The sequence below is a fragment of the Pteronotus mesoamericanus genome, unplaced genomic scaffold (assembly GCF_021234165.1).
Source record: "Pteronotus mesoamericanus isolate MK-2021 breed Mesoamerican mustached bat unplaced genomic scaffold, CSHL_Meso_final scaffold_232, whole genome shotgun sequence".
Classification (NCBI taxonomy): domain Eukaryota; kingdom Metazoa; phylum Chordata; class Mammalia; order Chiroptera; family Mormoopidae; genus Pteronotus; species Pteronotus mesoamericanus.
In genome coordinates this window covers 22580092-22606932 of record NW_026555311.1, presented here as the reverse complement: position 1 = coordinate 22606932, position 26841 = coordinate 22580092, and the positions used below count along the sequence as shown (strand labels likewise).

The following is a 26841-nucleotide window of genomic DNA, read 5'->3' as shown; positions in this document are numbered from 1 at the left end:
AGATTTTGGCACTGCTAATTATAAAGACCTAACTTAAACTCCCAAACTTTAATTTTGGAGTTTTATGTATATGAACTTTACCTCAGAAGGCATTTCATAAGTCTCATTGTCAGGATCCCCGGGCATATCTTCCAGAATTCCTTCCTGTGGAGCTCCTTCTTCACTCTAAATTTGAGTGGAAGCACAAAAACAATATGATGAGGTACGATTTATCACTTTTTAAAGTCACAAACATTTGGAAAATATCTTCTGTACAATACTGGCAGGGATGTCGTAAAAATGGCACTCCTGAATATCACTGCTAGCATTCTAAACCATACAATGCCATTGGAAAATCATTGGGGCATTGTGTTTATTTACCCTGAACACGAACAAACTTTTGCTCAAGTAATCCACCATCTGGGAAATAGCTCGAGTTATAGTCCAAAGACGGTTTCATAGGATCAGTGACAACAGTGAAAAAGTTGTTAACCTAAATGTTCAATGGATGACGAAGAGCTAGGAAAATCATCATTCAATGACTCAATAAATAACTAAGACATGTATTAATATGACATGAGAATTCCATAACAAAATGAGAATGTATTTACAATAAAATGTTTGGCAGGATATAAAGTACTGTACATATTGTGGATTCAACCTGTGTGGAATTCAGATGCAAAGGTAAAACAATTGAAAGAAAAACAACAAAATATTTTATTAATAGTACATTTTGTTGGGTAGTTGTATATTTTTAACTACTTAAATAAATTTTTAAGTTATAACCACTTATAGTGTAAGAGCATACATGTTTTGTAATATATTTTAAATTATAGCAAATAAACTTTTTCTGAAATTTCAAGATTTAAACTATATATATTTGAAGGAGGAAAATCAAATTCATGGTCAGACAATTTTCCATGTCTCTCCCCTTAGAAATAGGATACCACAAAAATCAATCTGAAATTATCATGGTTTTATTAGTGTTCTTTATTAATCACCCTTTGTCGTTTTGCATTTATTCCAGCAAAATAGTTATACAAAGATAAAGTTCACTGTAAATTGAAAGAGCAGAGAAGCAGTGTGAGCCTAGATGGACTTACTCAAAGAGACCAAGTAGCCCCTTAATCAATGCAGCTTATGTTCAAAAATATGCCTGACATAAATAATATCTCCTCACGTCTTCAACACGGAAGTGACAGGCAGGAGGATAAGGAAATGGCGATGGCTGACCATAAGAAAAGGTCAAACTAATGCTGATGCTGTGTTAGCTGCACAGAGAAGTTTAGAGATCATCCTCCCCTGCTGACCTCTTTTTTTTATAAACCAAAAAAGGCCAAGTTATATGTCAATACAATTGAATATAAAGCATCTCCCAAATACCTTATTTTTAAATGTGGAGTAAAGATGTTGTTTTCATAGTGTTTCACATCCTAATTCAAGTCAAGAATATAGGCTCTGAGGCATTGTAGTTGGACAAAAGGGCTGTAACATCACAAAACCGAAGTTCAAATTCTAACTTCTCCATATTCCTGATGTTTTGGGATGTTAGACAAGCAACTTCAGTTTTCTCTAAGCACAAACAGCTTTAATAATAAATTGGGACAGCAATTTACCTCTCTTAATTGGGAGGAGCCAATAACATCATTAACTCTCTATTAGTATTTAAATAACCTTTTGAGATAGTCAAGTATGAGAAAAATAGGTAAATTTCTTGTTTTCATAGTGTTTTTAAACTAACAAGTAGAGGTTTATTTTGCTAACCTGCTAGAGAATTTTGTATAGACTGGACAAGAAAATATAGTAGAACTGACTCGTTTGTTGTTCAACTATCACAGATGAGGTACTACTGTAGAACTAAACCTGCTGAATGTTACTGAGTGTGTGTGTATTTATATGTATTTTGGTGTGTCTGTGTACGTCCTTCAAAGTTCAGCAAAGTAATGTTGGGTGTTGCTTGTGAATTCATTGACTAGATTGATCATGTGTTGGGAGCAAGTGAAATCCATCCATGTTAATTTTAAGTATTGATTCAATCAGGTTGCAAGAACATAACAAAAGTATGTGCATTTTTGAGCATGCATTTATCTAATCCTTTTAAAATTTCACTGTATTACTTATTTTAAACTACATACAGGGCATAAAATTGCACTCATATGTAACCAGTTTATTGTTCTTGAGAAATAATCTTATAAATCAAAAGTTTAAAAGTTTAAATTGTAAAACTGGCTTAATTGTGGGGTCAGGGTTTGAGACACCATAGAAGAAATACTAATACAATATTAAAAAAAGAGATCAAATAAGTGATGAGATGGAAAGTAAGCCATAAGAACAAAGATACCTAGACAAATGGAAGAGGGGAAAAAAAAGAAATAAGAAGGGTGAACAATCTAAGATAAATTCCAAGATATTCAATAACTATGTTTCGCAAGAACAGGTGCATACTTTCAGAAATGTTTACTCATAAAAAGAATAAAATGTATGTTCACAGGTCTGACTCAGGGAAATGAGATTATTGATTTCATTGAAATAAAAATGCATTAATGTTTTACATTAATTTAATAAAAATAAATTAAATTATCATTAACAGTTGTGAAGGTCTGAAATAACTGCACTATATTACATGAAGCAGAGACAGTTTACAAATTTCTGAGGCAAACTAGCTTGGGCACATCTTCCTGGGGAACTTTGGTCGTAGAGAGGTTTAGTGATTTACTCAGAGTGAAATTGGCGGAGGTGACCTCAGACATTGTGCTCTTAACTACTATCCTGAAAGTTTTGGCATAAAAAATGTTTTCTTTAATTGAATTATCTATAAATTTCAGTAATTGAGAAAAAAGATTCTATTGTGCCCCTGGTTATGCCCAATCAATGCCTTTAAGACCCAGTTAAGAGTCTATTCCTGGTAAACAAAATTCTCATAATTTGATTGCTAAAACACACCCAAGAAGCCTACTCACAAGCATTATGATTCTTGAAACATAAGCAGCCTCCACTCTATGGTATCAGGTCCTCTAACCCCAGGGGTGTGTTTCCCTGCTCCAGCCAACAACCCTGAACCAGGGGAACTTTGCTTCCAGCCTCTGTATAAAGAAAGTGACATAAGGCAGGGATAATCAGAATAAAACTACCTGTGGAATCTACAAATCCTTACACTTCACTTGTCTTCATGGCTGTCACAGACTCAAAAGAGCATTAGCAGGAGGTAAAAAATTCAAGATTTGTTTCTTTGGCAAATCCCTACTCCCCTGGCTAGCAGAAAGTGCCCTGAGACTCTGATCGGGACCCTCTCCTTAATTCTTGAAAACACTGCAGAACCTGCTGCTAAAGCAGTAGCTGCCAGACAAAAATCCCTAGACTCTCTCACAAAAGTTGTTCTTGATAATAGGATAGCCCTTGAGTATATTTTAGTTGAAAGAATGAGGTGTCTTTGCTGTGGAAAAGTTGAGACTCAGCTCCATGAGGTCACAGAACAAGCCCACTGGCTTAAGAAAGCGACCCTTTCACTGGAGTCTTTCTCTGACATCTTTGATTCTGATTAGTTTGGGTCTTGGGGACCATGGCTCCAAAGTGCACTCCACATGTTGGGAATGATCCCAGTTATAATAACCACAGTAATCTCCCTGATGCACTGTATTTTCTCCAAGGCTTCAAATGCATGTCTGCCATTGCTAATCCCCAAGCAAGTGATCTCACTAAGAATAGCACATAAGATGTGAAGAGAACGACCAGTTTAAGAAATGTAAACCTGAAGTTGTGACCTGTGAATACCACACAGACTTTGCAAAAACTGCAAGAACTCCAACACTGTAACTGGGAGTAGTGCTAATGGCTTCAATCTTTGATTAGGTCTTCCATTTAGGCTGAGAATCTGACCAAAAGGGGTACCAAGCTCAAAATGAGTATGCTTAGGCTAAGTCCCACATCACCAAACAGACTTAATTAGTTTCATTCTCCCAGTAATTAAACCAGTCAATCAGGAATCACCAGGTTAGCACTAGTGAGGTAATCTGACTGACAGACCCCTGCCATGCCCTAAAGGAAAGTAACCTTTTAATAACCAACCTGCTTTCAACCTAAGTATAATTTCCTCGTTTCTACTCCCTTCTGCTTATCAAAAATCTCTCAATTTGCACAGCTGCTGGGAGATCCTTTCTGTCTGCTGGATGGGATACTGCCCAAACTGATTTTTGCTCACATAAACTCTGAAAAATTTTAATATGTCCCAGTTTGTCTTTTAACAAATATCGATTAATAATTTGTTGTAACAAAATTATTTTTGTTCAATTGCATGACATATTTTTTACTATGTATATAATGTAACTTACAATGGAGATAAAAGTTGCTTCCCCAAACCAACTTCATATCCAAAACCTACAATCATCTGTCGTCCTCGTTAAAAAACACATTCTAGGGTCCTGGGAATGTGTGATAAGTCCCTTGAAAATCACTACGCAGTATCACCATGTTTGGAAACTGTGGCATCATCTGGTACGAAATATGGCAGTGTACCTGCCGTCCGTAGGAAGTCTCTCATTTTGAAATCTGTGAAAGACTATTGGCAAATGGTCAGATTTTCTAGAGACTCTAAGACGCACTAAATGGTAATATTTATAAGAGCAGGGCCTCAATCACTACCGCGCATCTATGCCTCAAACATTCAAAGCAGCAGAAGCACTCTTTCCCCCACTTCTTTTACACTGCAAGATATTTTGTGTGGAACCACTATTTTCCGCATTGTGAAACAATGACAATCAACCCCAAATAACTCAATAGCTCAAACAATGGAGATGGGGGAGAGAGACAGTAGTCCTAAAAATAAATGAAGAAACTAAGCAAAGAACTCTAACTTAAGAGGGAATACAAAGCTTAATTTAGCACTCAACTTCAAGAATCCAGCATTTCTGATACAAAATCAAGCACAGAACTTCTGTTCAAGTGAAAATAGCACAGGCTTTTCAAAAATGTGCAAAACCCTTTTTAAGATGAAGGGTATATGATGAGTGCAGAGGGTGTATTTCACTAACAGCAATGCCTTTTATTTTATTGAAAAGCTGAAAAAATGAAGTAGGCAGGTATGAGAATCTTGTTTAAAAGTAAGGTTAAAATATATTCTGTTTGATGCGAGCAAAATCAGATTAATTTCAATTTTTTTTAAAACAGCAATTTTATAAAGAAAAGAAATTAAAATGTTTTTTAAAAACTTGGAACAAGTACTTAACCTTTAAAACCAAAACAATTTAGGCAGTTCAGAAATGCCACTGTATTTTAAATTTTAATATTTTATGTACATGGAGAAAGAAATATAATAATCACATGTACTGTTAACAGAGTATAAAGAGTGTTCAAATGCACTCTAGTAATTAAGTGCTATGCCATGAGAAAACATGAAAATTAGTGCATTCTGATATAACCAGCACCCAAAGAATAATAATCATGCTAAAGAGGCATTAAATGAACCCTCATTTCTTTCCAGTCATGTATGGTTTAATTAAAATTTAATTTTTATTATTGGGTAAAATACAGTAATGGTTTAGATCTAGGGCAGAATTAAAATGAGTCATGAAATTGTTTAGTCAATACTGTATACTTTTAGGAATGTATCAAATATGGCAGAACCAGAACTAATGACTATGGACCTTGTGGTTGAAGTCCATTGAACTCATCTGTCCCTTTCAAGGCAATTGCATAGAAAGCGGGCAAAGAATTGCAACATTTACTTATGTGGTGAGATAGATATAAAAGAGAATTGGTAAGGAGAAGGGCATGGCATCAGCAGGAATTAAAGAGTGATACACCTCATACAGTCAGAGACAAGCCTATAATTATGGCATTTTGAATGATTTTGCACAGCCATTTCAATGTAGCAATATTTAAGATTGTTAAATTTCAACAAGATAAAATATTTCAAGTTTTGATAATGCAACATCCTGTTGCATTTTAGATGTCCTAGTTCATAATGTTCTACCAACATTTAATATTCATTTGTACACAACATGCTCTAGGATGAGGGAAAACATACACACACCCCCTCACACACACACCCCCCCACACACACACACTATGCTAGACCTCTGATCATCTCTGACGACCTCTTAAGACTATTTTAAATCTCCTAAGTAAAACGTTAATTATAGCATATGATTTTCATCATAAATTGTTTATGCTGCAACAAGAAAAATGTAGCAAGAAGGCTGAGTGAAGATATAGCTTCAGGTCATCTGCTAGGCTTTCTGATTGGTAAGGTGACCTACCCTTATCAGCTGTGTGATCTACTACTCAGATTGTGTCTCAGGAAGTTTACAAATTACTACATCATCAACCATCTGGATCACCTGAGATTAGTCAAATAGATGGGCTTTGTTAAGTTATGTAGTAAACACATCATATTCTATATTGTTCATACATACATTGAAACCACCGATTAAAAATGCAAATCTATTTTAATTAAATGATACTTTTAGAGAAAATAGTCTCACATAGCTATTTGTGCTCTACTTAGGACAACCTATTTGCATATTAGTTACTTTCTTGTTTTTGCCTTTTTAATTAATTTTTGGTCTTGACAGAAAGAGGAGGGGTAAGAGGGAGGGATGGAAAGAGAGGAAGAAAGGAGGAGGGAGAAGGGAAAGGAGTGAGGAGAGAAAGGTAGAGAGAGAGAGAGAGGAAATATGAATTAAAAACTCATTTGTTTGACAGTTTTTAAAAGGTTTGAGAGGGAGGAGAGAGTAAAGCTAGTACTACATTAAATCTATTTTGGGGTTATTTTTGTGTGCTATTAACCATATTATCCATGAACTCAATTTTAAATAGATTCAACTATAAATTATAAAATAACTGGTCTATAAATCATTTTTGAGAAGAAATTTCATTATACAACAAAGAGGTAATATTCTATCTTAAATATTCCTTCTCTTCGGTAAGTAGAACCAGCAGATCAGTGGCTACAACATCTGTTACAGTGCCATGGAATTAGATGACTCACGCAATAAGAGGTAGTGACACAGAAACAGTGACAACCCCCCCCCCCTTATTTGGATATAGACCTAGTTGAGAACACTAATGCACTATGGGAGGTCTGGGAATAAACTATTTGTGGTTTCACATCTAAATATTAGTGCCCCTCCTCCATTGATAAAAAAGGCTATTATATATGTTCACTATTATATTTGCTCACTATTTTAAGTTTGCATAGATAGGATTCTTGATGATCAGCCCACTGGGTAGTGGTTGAATAAGACATCAAAGTGAAAGTGGGTCCACCCGAGATACATCTCCTCTTGTGTCGAGTTCAGAAGCAGCCAGCCATTTCATCTTTGCAAATACACTGATGTATGGAAGCAAGTCTTAAAACTAGAATCAATGGGGAATGTGGCTTTTGACAAAGAAATAAGGCACCTGCTTCTATATTTTAGGGAACCTGGAGAATGCTATAAGGCTCATGTGAAGAGAAAATCTGCTGTCAAGATCTTAGTGAATCAGGGTCCAGGTGTTTGCTTTAAAAAATAGTGGGGAGTTGGTCTTTAGATCTCACTGGGAGAAAATATTTCAGGCAAAACAAATTACTCTTAATCCAAAGGGTGAATAAGACTTATAGGGCTACAAAGCAGAGAGTGAACACAATAGCTTGAAGGTCAGTAGTTATGAAAGGCAAGATAAAGATTTGTCTTCTTCATGTCAGAGAGTAAAGACTGGGAAAGGCCGTGAGAAAGCCAGAGTTGGAGCCCAGTACAGTCAGGTTCATGTGATAACCTGAGGTTCCAGGAGTCTTCTTACTGTTGGGAAGAGGTGCTAGTCATGTGTGCAGGGCTTTAAAGAGCTGGACAAGACACTCTTCAAGTGGATCTTGGCCTTCAGTTGGAGTATCTTTGCTCAGCATTGCTGACAGGAAGTGAGAAAGGAATCATGCTCCACAGATCACAGTAGTCAATTTCAATAGTTGTGGCAATTATTCTACCCTGTAAATTTTTTCATTTTCAAGCTTTGTCACACAGGTTGTGGTTGTTACTTTCTTTGGATTACTTAGAAAAAGTTTCCTTTGCAAACCTCTATCTATGTCTCAACAGATCTGAGATAAAAGGGAATCTATAAGATTATCAAGAAAGATAATAAGCTGGATATATCCTTAGAGGGCCATTCAAATAAAATATTAAAATGCTTAGTTTTTCATCTTACTCTGACATGAAATCACAATAATAGGTAAGGTTTATTTAGTGCTTACTCCATACTGAATAGTGTTCCAAGAGTTTCACATGTATTATTGATCTTATAAAAAAAACAACAACAAAAAACCCTACGAGGAAGTTACTTTTATTGTCTTTATTTTATCAATGAATGAACAGAGGTAACCATCTTGGCTCCAGAGCCAGCCCTCTCAGCTATTATGCAATGTAACTGGTGAAGCTTCTGAAAAAAAAATTCTTACTAAAAACATTAAGTTGAACTACTTACACAAGATAAAATTAAGCTTTAAAAACTTCATAATTTCAAACCACAATGTAAAATACTTTGATTAAATTGCTATCTCTACTATGTAGCAATTTGTCATTATCTTTATCATAAAAAATAAGAGGCTAAAAGATATATATCTTTTATATATATCTTATATCTATCTTTTATATATCTTATTTTTTTCTATGTATATAAATATATTTCTTTTATATATCTTTATACACACACAAACACATACATGAGACATGTATTTACAAGGGTAAAAACCAAACAGAATATAAATATACTAACACCACGTAGCTGTTAAATCTGCAAATGCTAAATGCTTAACTTTTTTTTACAGGGAAGAAATAGCTTATTATGAATTTATGAAGTTATAAACCATTTTTCTGGCTTAGAACTTTTCATTAGAGTATGTTCAAACAGAATAGAAATGATGAAATAGTCAGAAATAAATTGCTCACTTTCTCCCTAAAGATGTGGCACAAAATCTACAGTTTTTAAAATGGTGTGAAATATAATCACTTGAGTGTCTTCATTCCCTCTGATGAACCAATAAAACTTTTACGTGAATCACAGACCTTATCCTCATACTGAAAATGGGAATCCCAAGCCCCTGCACCAAGTTCATGGGGCAGATGTTATACTTAGTCATGATGTTTATTTATTTACATTGTCTTATTCCACTTAGAACTTGAAGGGGAATAAAAGATTATATCCTCCTCAAACAAATGAATACCCTTTGCTTTGTCTAATTTTGTCTTTTTCTTTATTTAATTAAGCACTAAATGTTTTTGTTCATTTAATTACTTTTAAATCATCCATTATTTCTGGATTATATTATTAAACTCTCAGTAAATCAATGTAGAGATCTGTATTTAATTTTTTCAACCATTTTTCCTTTTTTAATTTGATTCACTTATATCTCCCTTGGGTTTAATTGAGTAGGAACTCCTGATTTTGTATCAGAGGGAGAAAAACAAAGAACTCACAGAACATTCTGTACTTAAGATGCAACTGTCTCTAGGACTGCAAAAAAACAAAGTGGAATGAATGGTTTCATGCGTGCCTGGTTGTGTGTGTGTGTGTGTGTGTGTGTGTGTGTGTGTGTGTGAAGGGAAACTATATATTGCGGATGATTCCTAAATTCTGTCACTGGTAAGGAGTTCAAACTGGTCACACAATCTAAATATTTTGTATGATAGTCTCCATCCCCAGAGTCCCCCATACAACAGTTGTATACACTATTTGTTGTTTGAAAGACAAGGAGAAAGTACATTTTTAAGACCATGAGATTTAGTAGCCAGCTGATTTAGTGGCAGATGGATTCTATGAGGTTTTAGGCAATTTAGATGTCTGAATCAGAACATGGTAATAATAAACACTTTCTCAGATTGTTGTTGTATTAAGCGAAATGATGTATATAAAATAGCCAGCAATTACCAGTATACAAAAATACCAAATGTTAACTGAGCATGCACAAGTGTTGGATTGTCTTAGCATTTTACTTTTGTTACCTAGGTATCCCAATAAATGTATATTATGCATATTACCCATTGTTATATTTTAATTTTATTGCTAATTTTTTTTATAAGGTTTTCTTGGAAAATATTGGAACCAATTTTTTTTTAAGAATGGAAGTATTTACCTAATTTCATTGACTAGATACACATTTACTCTCCAGTGAACCTTCATATTTTACTTTTTTCAAACTGGTGCACAGGTCCTCCTCTTGTTCCCTTTCTCTCTGCTGTCTACAACGACAGCTGCAAACTTTTAATACTAAATGATAAATGGGCCTTGCTAAATCCCGAGTACATTTTAGTGACAAAGATAATAGCCAAACGCTGCAGAACTATCAGTGCCAATGCGACAAATACAGTGTCTAATTATTTTAAACTGAAGGCTTATAAGCAGAAATGATGTTATGTTCAGATCATACCAAGGGTGAGAAATATTCACAGCACCAGTACTGGAGGATGAATGTACTTTTCTTGATAAAGAAAATGCTGGTAAAGAAGTGCCTCTTATCCTTGAAGTAACTCACTTCTCATAACTGAAGCAAAATAAGCTACATATTAAAAGTCATGGTTTTCCCATTGTAGACTTCCGGGGACAACCTCAGAAAAGGCTGTGAAACTCTAGACTGCTATATCAATCGATGATAATCTTTACATAGGAAACACAATGTTGGGGAAAATATGGAATAGCGAGATCTTAGAAAGAACACATACCGGCAGTGTACTATCAGTACATCTGACAATATGTCACAATAACTGATAGCACTGTGACTCGCTTCCAAAAATGTGCAGTACATTTGTGTTTAAGAGGCTATATGATTTTGGGAGGTGATTAGAGAATTAACATTGTTTTGCACTAAGAATTTGTTAATGGTATTTTTCTTATTTATTAATAAGCACCTCCCAATTATAATTAAAAACTGTGAAATAGAAAATGTTTTCTCTACAGTCTCATTCTGATAGAGTTTCCATGTATTTTGTATTATGTTGTTAATAAAGATACAATCTTATTGCTGATATCGACCTACCTACTCAACTAATCAAAAGAAATGAAACAGCAGTATAATCTAATTAACACACTTTTTACCTATAGCGTATTATACCAGAATTGTAGAATGTACATGCTGTACAAGGGGTGAGGTGAGTTTTCACCTCAACCCACCTCAAATCTAGGTAAACAAATGAGATATATAAACGCTAGAATAACACAAGGTAGTCAATGTGATACGGGGCATAAGGAAGGTAAAAGTAAAATGTTCAGCATGGGGTGGGATGACTTCTGGCTTGAGGAAACATCATTAGAACTGAATCTGAATGTTTTTGTGATAAGCAAGAACTTCAGGGAGTGGACACATCCTGGGCAAAAACATAGTAGCAGGGGAGTGATTTTTATCTGGCTAGAGAATAGGGTGTGGAGAGAGACAATTGCCCCAGTAGCTATTCAATGTGGAGTTTGAATATTTAAGAATTGTTCTGTGTTTTCACGTGAAAAAGTTATAGGGTACAAAGTTTGCTTTAGGAAGAATGTTCTGGCAAATATGTACAGAACAGTTTGGAAGGAAGGGAAGCAGAAACGAATGGCTCAGGTCGGCAATCCATCCCAGCCGTAACCCAGGCAGAGGTGATGAGGTGACTAGAAGAATGGGAATGGAAATGGAGCAAAGGGACTGGTGTTGTAAGACATTGCAGGAGATGAATGGACAGAACATAGCAGCTTTGTTTAAGAATTGTGATAAGTCTGAGATTTCATACTACTTGCAAACTAAAACATTAGCCTGCCCACTTCACAGATGCAGGCCAGAGACACAGGAGTCTTGGGTCAGAGAAAAACAACTTCCTTTCTATAAAAATAGCAGTAGGCAGAGTATCATCATTTTCTTGAACTGATTCCCCAAGCCCCAATTCCCATGGGAAGTTCAAGTGAGTTGCCATACAGAAGAGAACTTAACCTGAATCTTTTGTAATAATTAGTAAACATGTCTTTCCTTTGTTCCAGAGACACTTTCTCTAAACCAAGACTGTACATACACCTGTCCTATAGTTTAGAGGAGGAAACTGTTTCTGTCTTCCATGTCTGTTCACTGTAAAAAATCCTTGAAATACAGTCTCAAACAAAATTCTGTTAGTGCCTTGCTTACAAAATGCGCAGAAATATGAGACCCTTGGTCTCCCAACACTGCTTGAACATGGCCAGATAATACAGGACAAGAGGTAAAAACAATTAGGTTTGAGTGTGACTGATTGGGAAACTGGACACCTATTATTAGCAATAGATAAAACTAGGGCAAAATAGAACTTAAGGCCAAAGTCATTTTTTTATGTTGAGTCTGAGGTGTCCCCATAAATATATGTTGAAAATATGAGATGAGAATTTAAACTTCAGAATTACAGATAGATATGGTGCACATATACTACAGAATACTACTTAGCCATAAGAAAAGATGAAATACATTTGTGACAACATGGATGGACGTTAAGGATATTCTACTAAGTGACATAAGTCAGTCAGGAAAAGCTAAGAATCATATGATTTCAGCTGTAAGTTGGCTATAAAACTGAAACTCACAGATACAGACAACGGCATGGCCATTACCAGGGAGAAGAGCAGTGGGGGTAGTAAAGGGTAAAGGGTGCCAACTACATAGTAATTAAAGATTATTTTTCTTTGGATGGTGGGCACACAGAGGAACATATAGACATTGTATCAGAAATGTACACTTGAAACCTATATGACTCTATTGACCAGTGTCGTCTCAATAAATTTAATTAAAAATAAAGGTAAAAAAAGGGTTATAGATATGTTTTCAATATTTACTGCACAGAGGTATTTGAAGAAGTCATCAGAGTTCACAAAACAGAAAACTAGGCAAACGAAGGAACACAATATGGTATTACGTGAGCAATCTTTTCAGTTAGGGGACAAGGCAGGTAAAAAAGGACAAAATAAGGAAAGGAAGATGGCAAAGAGGAAGCAATAATCTTTCAGAAGCTAAATGAAAAAGGCCTTTTATTAACCACTGGCACACTGCTGGCTGTTTCAAGCACTGAAAAAAGACAATGAGGACGAGAGCCATACGTGCACTTTCAGTTTTTCAGTACTAAGCATTTTATGCATGTGGGATACCTGTATCTTTAATAACTGTTTAAGTTTGTTGAATAGTCCAGAAAAAGGTAGAGGCAGAATTCAGATTTAAGCGGATGAAGGAATAAAAGCAAGACCATCAAAGGCTGTGATGGTGACAAAATTTTGAAAAGTTGAGAGTGGAGAGAGTTGTTGGGACAATTAATTTTGAGGGTGATAGAATCTGTGATGAGTAGAATTTTCGTTCTTGGGTTTTTTGTTTGTTGTGCTTTCTTTTTAAATAGATGAAGAGATTTGTTAGTGATACCAGTACAAGTAGAGTTTTATGCTACAAGGCAGAGAAGGGCTGGCGGATAGAACAAGATCTCAAAGGAGGGGGAAAGAAATGGAACCAAGAACACAGGTGATGTTTACTTTAGGGAGAGGCAGGACATGTCAACATGCACGTGTATCTCTAAATGGAGAGAAGGGAACAGAAAGAAGTCTGCAACAGTCTCTATTTTCTAAGTAAAAGAGACAATGAGATTATAAAGTTTTCAGGCATGGGAAAGGCAGGAGAGGGAATGTTTATTTATTAAATAATCTTGTAGGTTGTTAATCATCCCATTATATTGATGAGGAACATGAATGTCAGAGATTGCATTTTTGCCTAAAGTCACAAAGATGATTAATAGTCAAAATGGGTTCAAAATAGTATCAATCTTATGCTAAAGATGAGTGTTTAATTACTCTGGCGGGCTTGTGGTCTTAAAGGAAGTAGAAAAGTTTTATAATGGACTCTGAAAAATAAGGTAAAATATCAATTAGAAAGAAAGAAAACAACTGCTGAGAAGCAATGAGTGCCAAGTGGAATCTGGGTATCGATTTTTCAATTGAACTAACTGATTCAGGATAGTTAACTGAATCAGGATAATCAGTATCCTGATTTTTCTTTAGTAGACAAGGATTTAGCCTAAGTTTTCAATCTTTCCCATGGACTGAGTTCATTGCTAACTGTTTTACAGCAACAATGTAACAATGTTTAATAGATAAAGAAGAAAAAAACACCTCTGCCTCAGAGAGCCTGGCTGCTGTCAGAGTTCTCCCTCTAGGGCAACGCCCCAGGCCTCTAGTTGCTTTGTAAACAAGTAATTTAGGTGGCCTAGCAATGTGCTATATCAAAAGGCAACTCTAAAGCGCGCGCGTGTGTGTGTGTGTGTGTGTGTGTGTGTGTATATATAAATATAATCATATTTGTATAGAAAACTACCTTCTGTTCAATCAAATTCCTGAGTCACAGCAATAAAATGAGGGTAAGAAAAACAGTAAAAATTTGCATAGAAGGAGGGCGCAAAACAAACATTCATTCAGAGTAATTAAATAGATTTATATCAAATATTTTAATATCAAAATCAAATTTGTTTTTTATCTCATATTAAAATGCATTATGCACAGTCTCCTTTATGTACATCAACTTTATATCATGACTTTCTTCTTGTTTCCAAACACTTGAAATTTTAACTTTAGGGAACAATTCAATCTTTTCTAGGCCCAACTTTTGCACTGCTGTCATTCCTTTATTTGAGCTATGGCTTCCCTATTCCATTTTTCACACTTCAAGCCATAGTTTGGTTTGGTGTACCCATGCATCCCATCTCTATGGAAACTAAGATGTAGGCAGTACAAAGATGATTTTATTAAAGAGTCCACTAGAGCAGAACTAGTGTACATATTTACTTTAGTGTACTTTAGTGTACATATTCCTAGTACACTCAGCAAATTTAACCTGGTGAAGAGTGTCTGACTCTGTTGGATTTTAGTAGGCAAATGGAATATTTGAAAGCCAGTGAGAGGGAGGACCCAAGATGGCGAAGGAGTAACTAGAAGCTATAGTAACCTCCAATGGGTGGCCGCTGAAGTACCGAAGGAGTATTTCAGTGCCTGGGGTGGTTTTCCACCTGATAAATGTGGGGCCTAAACCCCAAACTGGGCTCCCCAGCCTACAGCACCAGAGCTGGGAAAGGAACCCAGATAACGTATGGCTGTGAAAAGCAGCAGGGTTTCAGTCTGCTAGGGAGGAGACTGTTGGAGATGCAGAGAGCCTCTTAAAGGGCCAACGCACAAAATTCCATTTGCAGCCACTTACCCTGGGCTCCAGCAGAGGGAGGGCAGAGTGGCCTAGAGATGCTTGAGGAGAGCCTGGGACTGGTGGTTCTGGGGAGAGAACTAAAGGAATGGCTGCCAGGGTCCTTGTGCTGAGTCATTCTCCATACTGCAGAAGCCATCTTTTCTCAGGCAGAGCACTTGTCTCAGAATGGCATCAGCCTGAGGGGAAGCAATAGCTCCACCCTATGGTGCTTAAGCCCTGCTTATGAGGAGTACAGCTGGAAGGTATTCACTGATTCAGCTGATCATCCCCCAGGTCTAGAGCTGATAAAAGCTATCCTTGTTCTGTAGCCTGGTTCTTTCTGCATATACCCAGGCCCAGCAGAAAGAGCATAAGCTGTGGATTGCTGATAGCTCCAAAGAGGCTGCCCAGGGCCAGTCACAGGCAGGGTTTGACATAGGTCAGCACCAGAGTCTTGCAGATGTACCTATTACATAGAAACAAACACAAAGAGGCAGCCAAAATCAGAAAACAAAGAAACAGACCCCAAGTGAAGTAATAAGAGAATTTTCCAGAAGAAGAACTAGATGGCATGGAAGCAAGCAATTTACCAGATAGATAGTTTAGAGACATGATTATAAGGATACTCAATGGCATGAGAAAAGACATAGAACCCATAAGAAAGGACCAGTCAGAAATAAAGAATGTAATATCTGGAAGAAATAAACTAAATTAGATGAAGCAGAGGATTGAATCAGCGATTTGGAAGACAAGGTAGAAAAGCACACCCCAGCAGAGCAGCAAAAAGAAAAATGAATTTAAAATAATGACAACTTAAGAAATATCTGGGACAACATGAAGTGTAACAACATACACCGTATGGGAATACCAGAAGGAGAAGAGAGTGAGCAAGGGTTGTGAACCTATTTGAAGAAATAACGACTGAAAACTTCTCTAATCTGGTGAAGGAAAAAGACACACCCAAGTCCAGGAAGCTCAGAGTGTCCCAAACAAGTTAGACCCAAAGAGGCCTACACCCAGACACATTATAATTAAAATGGCAAGGCCTAAAAACAAGGAGAGAATCCTAAAAGCCACAAGAGAAAAGTAGGGAGTTACCTAAAAGGGAGAACAAATTGGACTGTCATCTGATTTCTCAACAGAATCATTTCAGGCCAGAAGGGAGTGGTATGAAATATTCAAGGTGATGAAAAGCAAGGACCTACAACCAAAGCTACTTTACCCAGCACAACTATCATTTAAACTTGAAGGAGAAATAAGGAGTTTCCCAAACAACAAAAAGCTGAAGGAGTTTGTTAATACCAAACCAGTATTGCAACAAATGTTAAAGGGCTTGCTTGAAGGAGGAGAAAAAGAGAAAGAAAATAAAAAGACAGAGAAAAATAGTCTAAAAATAAAATGGCACTACATATGTATCTATCAATAATCACCTTCAATATAAATGGCTGAAATGCTCCAACCAAAAGACACAGGGTAGCTGAATAGATAAGAAAATAACACCCATACATATGCTGCCTCTAAGAGAACCACCTCAGATTGAAAGATACATACAAAATAAAAGTAAAGGGATGGATATTTCATGCAAATGGAAAGGAAAAAAAAAGCTAGGGTAGCAGTACTTATATCTGATAAAACAGACTTTCAAATCAAGGCTATAGTGAGAGACAAAGAAAGACCCCACGTAGTGATAAAGGTAACAATTCAACAAGGGGACATAACCTTAGTAAACATTTATGCCCCCGACATAGGAGCACCTAAACATGAAAACCAGTGAATGTTCCAAACAAAGCAAAACAAAACAGGAACCAGGGGGTGGAATTGTGGTCATGTGTTCATGGGCTTATGCTCAGAGAAATAACAGGCTGGAGTTTCTCTCTGGTTGTTATTACAGCATAACACTTCCTGCCCAGATTTGACAATTAAATCATTCTAAACTTTTGTATCATATCATCATCATAGCATAAGTGTTATAAAGTATAAATTAACTTGCTTCATAAGAACTTAACAAGAAATTTCTGTGTAAACAGATAAAAGTTGTTCCTGCCCATCATTCCCTTTCTCCCTGGGATAGGAGACTTGGGCTCAAAGAAATTCATAGAGTCCTTGGAGCAAGTGTGAAAACCACAATGATTAACTAAAATGTTTCCATTAAAAGGAGAATATAAACATGTTGATTAAAAAAGACAGCATGCTACAATAGAGTATCTCTAGTTATGAACCTTGAAGTCACTTTGAATCTACTGATAAATTATTATAATTTGTTAGATTACCTATATTTCATCTGCATACCTATAAAATGAAACTTTCAAAACATATTTCCATGAGTTATACACAGACGTTGTACTCAGTGAGTACCTAAATGCAAAAGCTTAGATCTCTAGTTTTATTTTCTTCACTCCCTTGCACAATATGTATTGAATAAGTTAACAAATAAATGAACAAGATTGACATGGGTTAGTTTTAATCATATCCGGAACAGAAATCATTTCCATAAACTATTTAAAGATGAACCGGCATATCCATTAACCCTAGATCTCTCACTAATGTCCCAGTTTCACTGGGAGCTCTTCAGCCTTGGGTGTTAAGCTCTGCTCTCTCCTCTGGTCCTCTCTTAAATGTCATAGCTATTTCTGGTAGGTAAGACAACTGCCGTGGTTAGTGTGAACACACACCACCATAGGGTGCAAGGCAGCTGAGAGGAAAGGCTGCCAAAATAGGGAAATAACACAGAAAAAAAGGATAGGGAGTTGAAAATGTAATAACTATGCATTTGTCTATTTATAATATAATCTATGTATCAGTATTTTAAAAAATATAAGATGTTTAGGAAATATAGTGTTGCCTCTGGCTGTAGTTAACCCTGTGGCCTCTTAATACAAAGCAGTGTCCTTGCCTGGTATCAAAAAGGACAATTTAGAGCTCAATCTCAAAGGACTAAGGACCATTTATACAGTATCTTGTGGCACAACAAGGAGATAAGAGTTTGTCACTCAGAAAACACTGCCATTACTCAGAAGACAGAGAAAGCTGATGGAATATGTTTTAAAGGTTTAGCAAGATTATGAGGTCAAGCTATCTTTGAACAAAAACAAAAAAAATGTAATGCAGTTTTATGCAGTTTCTCACTGACTTTATAAAGTCCAGAAATTTACCCAAAGACTTAAGCTTTTTAAAATTGCAATGGGAGAAAACTGAATTTTATTTGGACTATCAATTATAAAATTAAGCAAAAGAGAAGTTTTGTTAATAGGTGGTTTTAATATTCATGAGTAGGATGTTTCCGCATTTTCTCCAGTCTTTCTAACAGCAAAACCACTAATGAATGATCATTTTTTACAAATAGAACATATCTTAGTCTGATACTATTTTTTTTCTTTGCCACGAGTTAATATTTCCTATTTTGAATAAAATGTTTTATTATTCCACTTCACATTTCTATACTTCTACTCAAAAATTTCTTGATTTTTTTCATTCAGCCTGCTTATTCTCATTATGGGATTTTTGAAAGCCTGGTTTAGTATATTGAAATCCTCCAACGGTGACTCAGTAATGTTTTCATTTCTAGGGATCCTTGTCATTAGGCTAACTTTGTGAAGCATAGACATCAACATGGACAAGGTTTCTAAAATAATGTGTCCAAATCAAAATGAGAGGTCAAATTTTTCAGGGTATTTCGTGTCTTGAAAATCTTCCTGCTGTAATTATCCGAAGCCCTTAGCTAGATAATTATTAAGGGACTCTCGCAATTGTCCCTTTTCTCTACTTAGATCACCACATTAATTAAGAAAGGATCACTGGAGACTAGTTGCTGTTCTGCATCTTTAAGTAGTTTCAGTTCTCCATTGCCAAAGGGAAAAACATGCAGAATAGAGTTGCTTCTTTGTCAAATTTTCTATTATACAGATATTCTCAAATAGGTCTCTGGAATGTGCCTTAATCTTATTTCTGCACATTTTTAAAAGGGAGATCATTAAGAATTTTGCATATATCTTATAACCTGTCATGTACTTATCTGATTACAATTGAACTAGTGAAGAAATATGAATCAGGTGCTTGCAATAAAGATGCTAGAGATGGCATCACACTCAAAGGTGCGAGAGCTTAGTGAGACAAGACACAAAGCCATAACTGATTAGGCTGAGGGTGCTACAAATCTACCTGGAGGTGCCTGCCTGGGTTAGTATGTGATGGGAGAGCCAGGTTCCTGGCCACAGAAACCCCAGCCAAAGTACGTTACCTGCCTTTTCTGTACAGCTAATGATAGAGCAGTAAGACAAATATGCATGAGCATTACCTGAGGTACTTGTTATAAATGCAGACTCCTAGGCTTTGTCCCTGAACTATTTAATCAGAGTCTTTGGGGGTAAACCAACAGGGATTTGAATTTTAAAAATCAGTTGATTAAAACTGATCATTTCTTTTTTTATCTGCTGTTGGGAAATTTTACATAAGCATTGGCTGGTAAGTCTCCTTTTTCAAAAACAACAGCAGCAAGAAGACCATTTTCTCTGGGAAATATACAAAGGTGGTCAGCTTTCCTGAAAGCACACATTCTGGAAAAATGTTGATCCCTGTGACTATCATCCAAGGCAGTGACAGTGACCTCCAGCCCTTGCTCTTACTTCCTTTTAAAGAAGCTCCTGAGCCCCATGACATCTGGTCCTTTTCCTGCTTCTGGCGTTGCCCATGGGGCTGTCACAGCAGCTTAGAAGGCTGGACAGAGCAGGAACGCACAGAACTTAAAGTGCTTAATTAAATAGAGCCATCTTTCGGAATTACAAAAATATGAATGAGTATAAACAATATTTAAATTGGAACGGTCTTGACTATAACATGAAACCACAGGCTAGATAATAATGGTAGCTAATATTTCTTGAAGATTTACTACTTTTTAGATACTCATTGGGGGCTTGACCGCAACCTCAGGAGGTAGGTACTAGGATGAAGTCCACTCCACAGACATAACTAACTTACCCAAATTCTCTCCGCTTGTAGTAAGTGGAACAAGGAAAATTGGCTCCAGAAGCTATGCTCGGAACTAGCAGGCCACACTGCCTCTTAAAGCTGGCCTTGGGGGGTTGGCGGTGGGGAAGGGGGTGCTCGTTAGGCACAAAGGCATACCGTGGTGCTCTTTGTGATGAAAATGCCACCCAGTGTCCATTTTAATGGTTGGAATTGCAGGCAAAGGAGAAAATATTTCTACCTTCTAAACCATTAAAATTTTAGTGGATTCATTAATACTCTGTATCCCTGTGTATTTCAGCAGTGCATTTAAAGTATAACAGTTATGTGGGAAATTATAGCTGCATGATTCAAACACAAGTGTAAGAAATATTGAAGAAACACTTTTTCCTTTTAACATCTGTTCATAAGTCTCTAGTTCCCTCTGGATTTTGCTTTAAATCTTGCCACATTTCCCAGATACTAGTATCTGAAATTGACATCTATTAAAAGGTTTAAAAAAGAAAAAAATTGAATACAATGCAAACAATTGTTATAATACTGTTTATTCTCCCATATTCTCTAGAGCATATCACCTTTCTCTATAATCAGGTGATGAGTCTCTCAGTATGTTTTGTTTGGTTAATATGTTATATGTAAATACATGTGTAAATACACACACAAATATATATATATTAGACTTGAGTGATTTCTTGGAGGTGGTTTTGGGAGCCTATGTCATGTCTCCATTGTTATCAATTAAAAATTTTATAACACTACCTCTCACTCCTGACAAAAAATATTAACAACTTGGCAATGAAGAGGATTATTACATTACCTTTACATGCTACTTTTAACAGACTTACCCAATGATTATTAAATTATCTAGGAGAAAATATCTGAATTAGATATTTTTTTGATGAGAGCCCAAAGATCGTGAAGTAATATATTGAATTGTAGATTTTTGTCCAGTAGAAATGGTAATTCCAAAAGTTACAGGTTATTGACCAGTAAAATGGTAACCAGTTTTGCATTTATTAGCCAATTAATTTCAGAATTCTTTTGACTCACTGTTTCTATAAATCCTTATTTATCAAATTCTCCTTTGAGCTAGTCTTACCAGTGTACTGATTCATACATTAATTAATTAGGTGGATAAAATATTTGACATATATTCATTTTATTTTTGTGTGAAAGTCATAAGGGTTTAATTTTTGAAAACTATACTTTAAAACATTGTAGAAAGACCAACTGCCCGATTTGAAGCATTGTTGAATTATTTTTCCTTTTAGTCTTAATGTTCTATATGATTTTAGATTATTTAAAAACTCAGAAAACATTTTAGGTTCATGTTTCTAGTTTTCCTAGGTAGTATAATCTGTTAACCAGATTAGGGAAGTAAATTTCCTTTAAAACTTTAGCTTAGAGGTAAATACATAAAAAAGTAAGAGCTATTTTCCATCTCTCTAAGCCACATTCAATATAATGATTCCTAAATAGCACATTCAACAAGATGAGGTGGAATTTTTTAAACACACATCCCATGAGGTGTTGCTGTTAATTATTTTTTAAAATCACATTGTCTCTCCATTTCCCTTTTTATTTTGAGTATATTACATAGTTTGGTGGTTTCAGAGAAAGCATGTGTCTGAACACAAGCATCTTTTCTGAAGAACACAGGATAGTATGCCAAAATGTGAACAAAGCAGTGGCTACCCATTTAATAGGTGGCCTCTGAAGGACAAAAGCCAGAGGAACTAAAACAATAAAGGCCTGTGAACGCTGAGGAAGCCCTGAGGAAGCGGCTTCCCTGTTTCCTTTTCCAAAGGCTTTTCATGGAGAGTGTTTGACCATGCTCCTATAGAGATGCGGTTAAGTCCCCAGACACCTACTCACTCCCCTCACTCTGCCCCAGTCTACATATAAACCCAGAGAGATTAATTAACATTTGTTCCAGGAAGAAGCATAGACAATAGCATCCGATAGTAGACTAGTCCTTTGGGAATAAATATAAAATTTATGGAGGGGGAGAGAGATACTCTAAGAGAGGGAAAAAATCTCTGGACTCCATTGCTTAAAGCCAAAGAAATGGGTGTATTGTGGTAGCAGTATGAACAAAACAGTTTTAAAAAGTATAAACAGCCCTGGCTGGTGTGGCTCAGTGGATTGAGAGCTGGCCTGTGAACAAAAGGGTCCTTGGTTCGATTCCCAGTCTAGGGCACATGCCGGGGTTGCAAGGCCAGGTTACCAGTAGGGGGCACAAGAGAGGCAACCACACATTGGTCTTCATCTCTCGCTCTCCCTTCCCTTGTCTAAAAATAAATAAATAAAATCTTTAAAAAAACCCAATAAAACATATAAACAAAATGGTGAAGTTTTGTACTCAATGTCTACTCTATTTGTGGAAATGGTTTGTTTCCTTCAGAGGCTTACACAAAATGAAAACTATTACTCCTAAAACATCTACTGTTACAGGATGCTGTGGAGATCTGAGGACCTTCAACAAATGGATGATTGTGATGCTATAGGCAGATACATAAAGGCACAATAGAATGAGATTTTTTTTTTGCAAGTAGCTTGAATCATTTTATATAACATAGTTATGAATATAGTTTGTTTTTCAAAACAAAATACAGTGAGATTTAAAGTTACTCTGGGATGGTCACTTATTAACTTAAATTCAAAATATCTTGTTTTTGTTTTGTTTTTTTTTTGAAGAAATCTATGAAAGCGAATACTTTTGAGAATTTGACTGAATCTGAGCCCACTTCAGTAAGTAAATTCCACATTAGCTTTTGAGTGACAATTTTGGAAGCTGTAAAAACCTACCAGTTACACTATTTACAGAGTTGCTTTCTTCAAAGAAACTCAAAGCGTTTCACGGACATTTTCTAGCAATTCCTTCTCACAGCATTTCAGGAAGATGAAAAATATGCATGCATTACCTCAAAAAGTATTGAGATGTTTTCCATTAGTGAGTTGCATTCAGGCAATAAATACTGTATTTAGCAATAATATTCCCCAATAAATCTTGATATTCATAAACTCATGCATACTCACATTTATATTAAAATTTAAAATAATAAATGGTTTTACATTGTGAAAATGCATATAGACACATTTCATCACCATGGTTCCATTGTCGCTCTTTTTTTGGGTGGGGGGGCATATTTCTCGTATATTTTTGGTTACAAATCATAAATAACATAAATAGGACAATATTAATAATCCATATCATATAAAACTTCAATGCCTTCCTGTAAGCTTACACATGAAATACAAACTTCTTACTACAATTCATAATCTGCAATAGTTGGTCTGCATCCAATAGCCTCCGCCTCTCCCTTTCTTCCTCGCACACTCACTATATTCTCACTGCTCTGGCCTTTTTATGCCATCAGAAACAGCAGATTCTCCCCTCTCCAGGGCCTTCACATGTGAGCTTGTTCTACCTTGGGTACTTCTGCTCGGCATTCTATTCACCCCATTCTCCACATTTCCTCTCTCATCACAAGGTTGGCCCTTTCTCACCCCTCTTATCTCAATTTAAATTTGACTTTCCTGTATAGACTTACATAAATCAGCCTGTCTCACTGAATCTAAATGGCTAATAGGTTTTAGTTCTCATTACATACTCTCTATGCATCTATTTTATGATGTATTATTTGGAAATAAAATGAGAGGGAGGTGGTGCTGGTGTAGAAGTGCGAGAGGGGAAATAGTGTCTGTTCTCCATCCTGGCCCCAGGCATCTTAAGGAGGGAGGGAGAGGAAGGGAGAGAGACAGAGAACTGCAGCACATGCTGAAGGCACTGTTTTGATTGAGGTAACTGAAGTACTCAGGGCACAGGAAGGTCACGGGCACGCGTAGCAGGGGCAGGATTCCTCCCCTAGTAACTTGAGGGCAGCAGATTTCCAAAAGGAAGCAGATGAAAGTGAGCAGACTTGTTCTTGAGCACATGTGAGATACCCGTGGAGACTGCAATACATCACTGGGGAGACAGAGGGTAGGCAGAAGCCCTGCAGAAGGGGCTCTGCCGTGCAAGGGCATCATGTTCTCCTCAGGCTGGCAGGTGTAACGATACTCAGGGTAAGTAATGAATGACCCCGGGATGGTAACAGTCAGCGATTATCAGCAGTTACAGATCTGTCTCTATATTTAACCTGATAACAGCATCCAGGAATTATCAAAAGCCACAAATCCATCCCAATGTCTTGTCACACACCCAGGTAGTGCTTTTCCCTTTCCTCATAGCTACTTAATGGATACTGGCAAGCTGTCAAATAGACAAACAAAGAAGTGAGGATAAATGTTGTTCCCTAAATTTAAGTTGAGTCATCAGTCAGACTTGGTATTATCAGGGAATTAATCTGTTTTCTAACAAGCTTTATTTTAGCACAGCCATAAATCTGGCTATAATTAGTCTCTAACTCCAATGACAATACATTTAAGCATTTCATTTGACTCTCAACCGTGAAAAATTGCAACTGATTTGACAATTCTAATATGCCCTCACTTGCATGCATATATATGATGCTGTCAGTACCACATGTGCTTTCAGAATCGATGCTTTCCTTGTGATAGTAATGGACTATCACAAACCACCCTACCTCTCTCCTAGTCCTCTATGGATCTTAGGATGCACTTGACAAGCAAGTGAATATGGCAGAGTTCATAGCCAGTAGTTAGATTTTTTCCCAAAATTAAATTAGCTACATGAAAATTGAACAGAGCATGGAAACAATAGTTTTTTAAAATAAATCTACCTCCTTGAAGTAACACCTCAGTCAATGAAGAAACTGTACATATTCTTGACTCACAATATATTTATTTTTAACTGAGATACAGAAGGCAAACCATTATTTTAATCATTAAGATCACTATTTAAAACAGATTGGTAAACATTTAGGAGGGGACCCCCCCACCACACACACACCCAGAATTATCTTCTGAAGGGAAGGCCCCTTATAGTACAGGCTTCTACTGCTAGGTCTGTGTTGTAGGGACCCATCTGTATCAATACATCAGCTGGCGGTGTTGTGAGAGGCTGTGTTCAGCCTCAGTGATTTTTTTTTAAAGACTCTTTTGACACGTTTGCCCATTTCATCATGGGTGATTTGAGTTCATCTGCCCACACCGTGCTGAGTGTTCAGCAGTTTTTGACCAAAAAATGGCCTGACCCCATGCCCCACCCTCCCTATTCACCTGATCTCACCCCAAGAGGCTTTTTTTTTGTTTGTTTCCCTCAATGAAAAGAAAAAACTCCTCAAAGCAAAATGCTTTGCTTATGTGAAAAAGCTGAAATGAAAAAAGGCAGAAGCACTAAAAGGCATCAAAATCAACGAGTTCAAAAACTGTTTTGAGCCATGGGAAAAAAATCTTGATAGGTGTATTGCATCAAATGGAGAATACTTTGAAGGCGACTGAAGTTTAAACATGTCAGAATAAATACCCAACTTTTTATAAGTGAATTCTGGGTTTTTGGGGTCGTCCCTCATATTTTTTAATATGGAAACAAGTCGAAGCAAATAATATTTTATATATAAATTATACTTACTATGTTTTTTAGAAATAGTAAACGCTTCCAACTTTAAAAATGTATTTCATATTTGTGGGTATTCCCGTACATGTTCAAGATTTTCATTTCTCCAGGGAATTCTATTTACTTACAGAGTCAAAGTATCAAGACTGCAAGTTTTCATCAAGTGCTAATTTAACATCTAAGGTCTTATTAATTAACTTGTAAAGGTGATAATAATGAGATTCAAAGAAAGAAGAGTCATCTGTGGACAGCTCCATTTTCAGATTCCAAGAAAACTATTAAAACATTTATAGTACTGAGTGTGACTCATACCAGCATGCGCACTTGCTTTTGTGGCCATATTGCATAGCAGTGGGGGGTTTAGGGTGGTCAGGTTCACGCATCCATTGCATCCCAATCGGAGCTCAGGCAACTGCAATTTACGGTTATGATGATAAATTTCAAAACTGATGCACTATTTGTGGACTCATATGAAAAATTAGTCAGTGGAACTAAAAAGTCTCCTATTTTGAAAATAAAAAGGCACAGATACACAAAAAAATAATTTGGAAGATTCTAAATGCTAGTTTTCAATATAATTGTCATGAAATGTAGATAGAAAATAATCTCAGCACATATTTGTCAACATTATATTTTTATTTTATCAGTGCTACTAAGGCAAATATATGAATTCACCTCCACAAAGTATACTTTATATGACCACAGGGTAACAATGTTTATGATTATTAGTATGGGAAAAGTGTGAACACATAACTTTCATAATTTTAAATTATTATATATATTTAGTAGAAAAGAAAATATTATTTTGCCATTAGTTTGAAATCTTAAATATAAATATTACCTCAAAGCATACAATGTAAATTTGTCCTGAAAATAACAGCTTTAAAAGAATTTAAGCTTAAATATTCTCCTAAATGCTTTGTGAGACTTAAGATAAAATATAGTCCTTCTGATCACAATACAAAAGTTTTTTATATATAAAAGAAGCAGATATTTATAGAGTTCAGGGAAAACTGAAATATAGCCTTCACTATATATTTGTTATTTAAAAAATAAATGGTAGATAGATTTCTAGGGAGCCTGCAAAATTGCCAAAATAAACATTTGAGCATAAATGTGGAACGCAGAGTTTGCTACTCTATTTTCAATTTAATATTTTCAAAAGCAAATTAAAAGCAACTATATTTTTTGAAGTTCTCAACCCTAAATGAATATTATA

The 26841-nt window shown here is 36.1% G+C and overlaps 1 protein-coding gene across 6 annotated transcripts in view; it reads right to left on the bottom strand.

Moving 5' to 3' along the window:
• SNCA (synuclein alpha) overlaps positions 1-26841 on the bottom strand; it is a 124389-nt gene that overhangs the window by 2691 nt on the left and 94857 nt on the right. For all 6 annotated transcript variants that reach the window (XM_054591739.1, XM_054591737.1, XM_054591735.1 and 3 more), the window contains exon 5: positions 82-165. In XM_054591739.1, coding sequence (XP_054447714.1) covers positions 82-165 — 84 coding nt within the window. The remainder of the gene's footprint in view (positions 1-81; positions 166-26841) is intronic.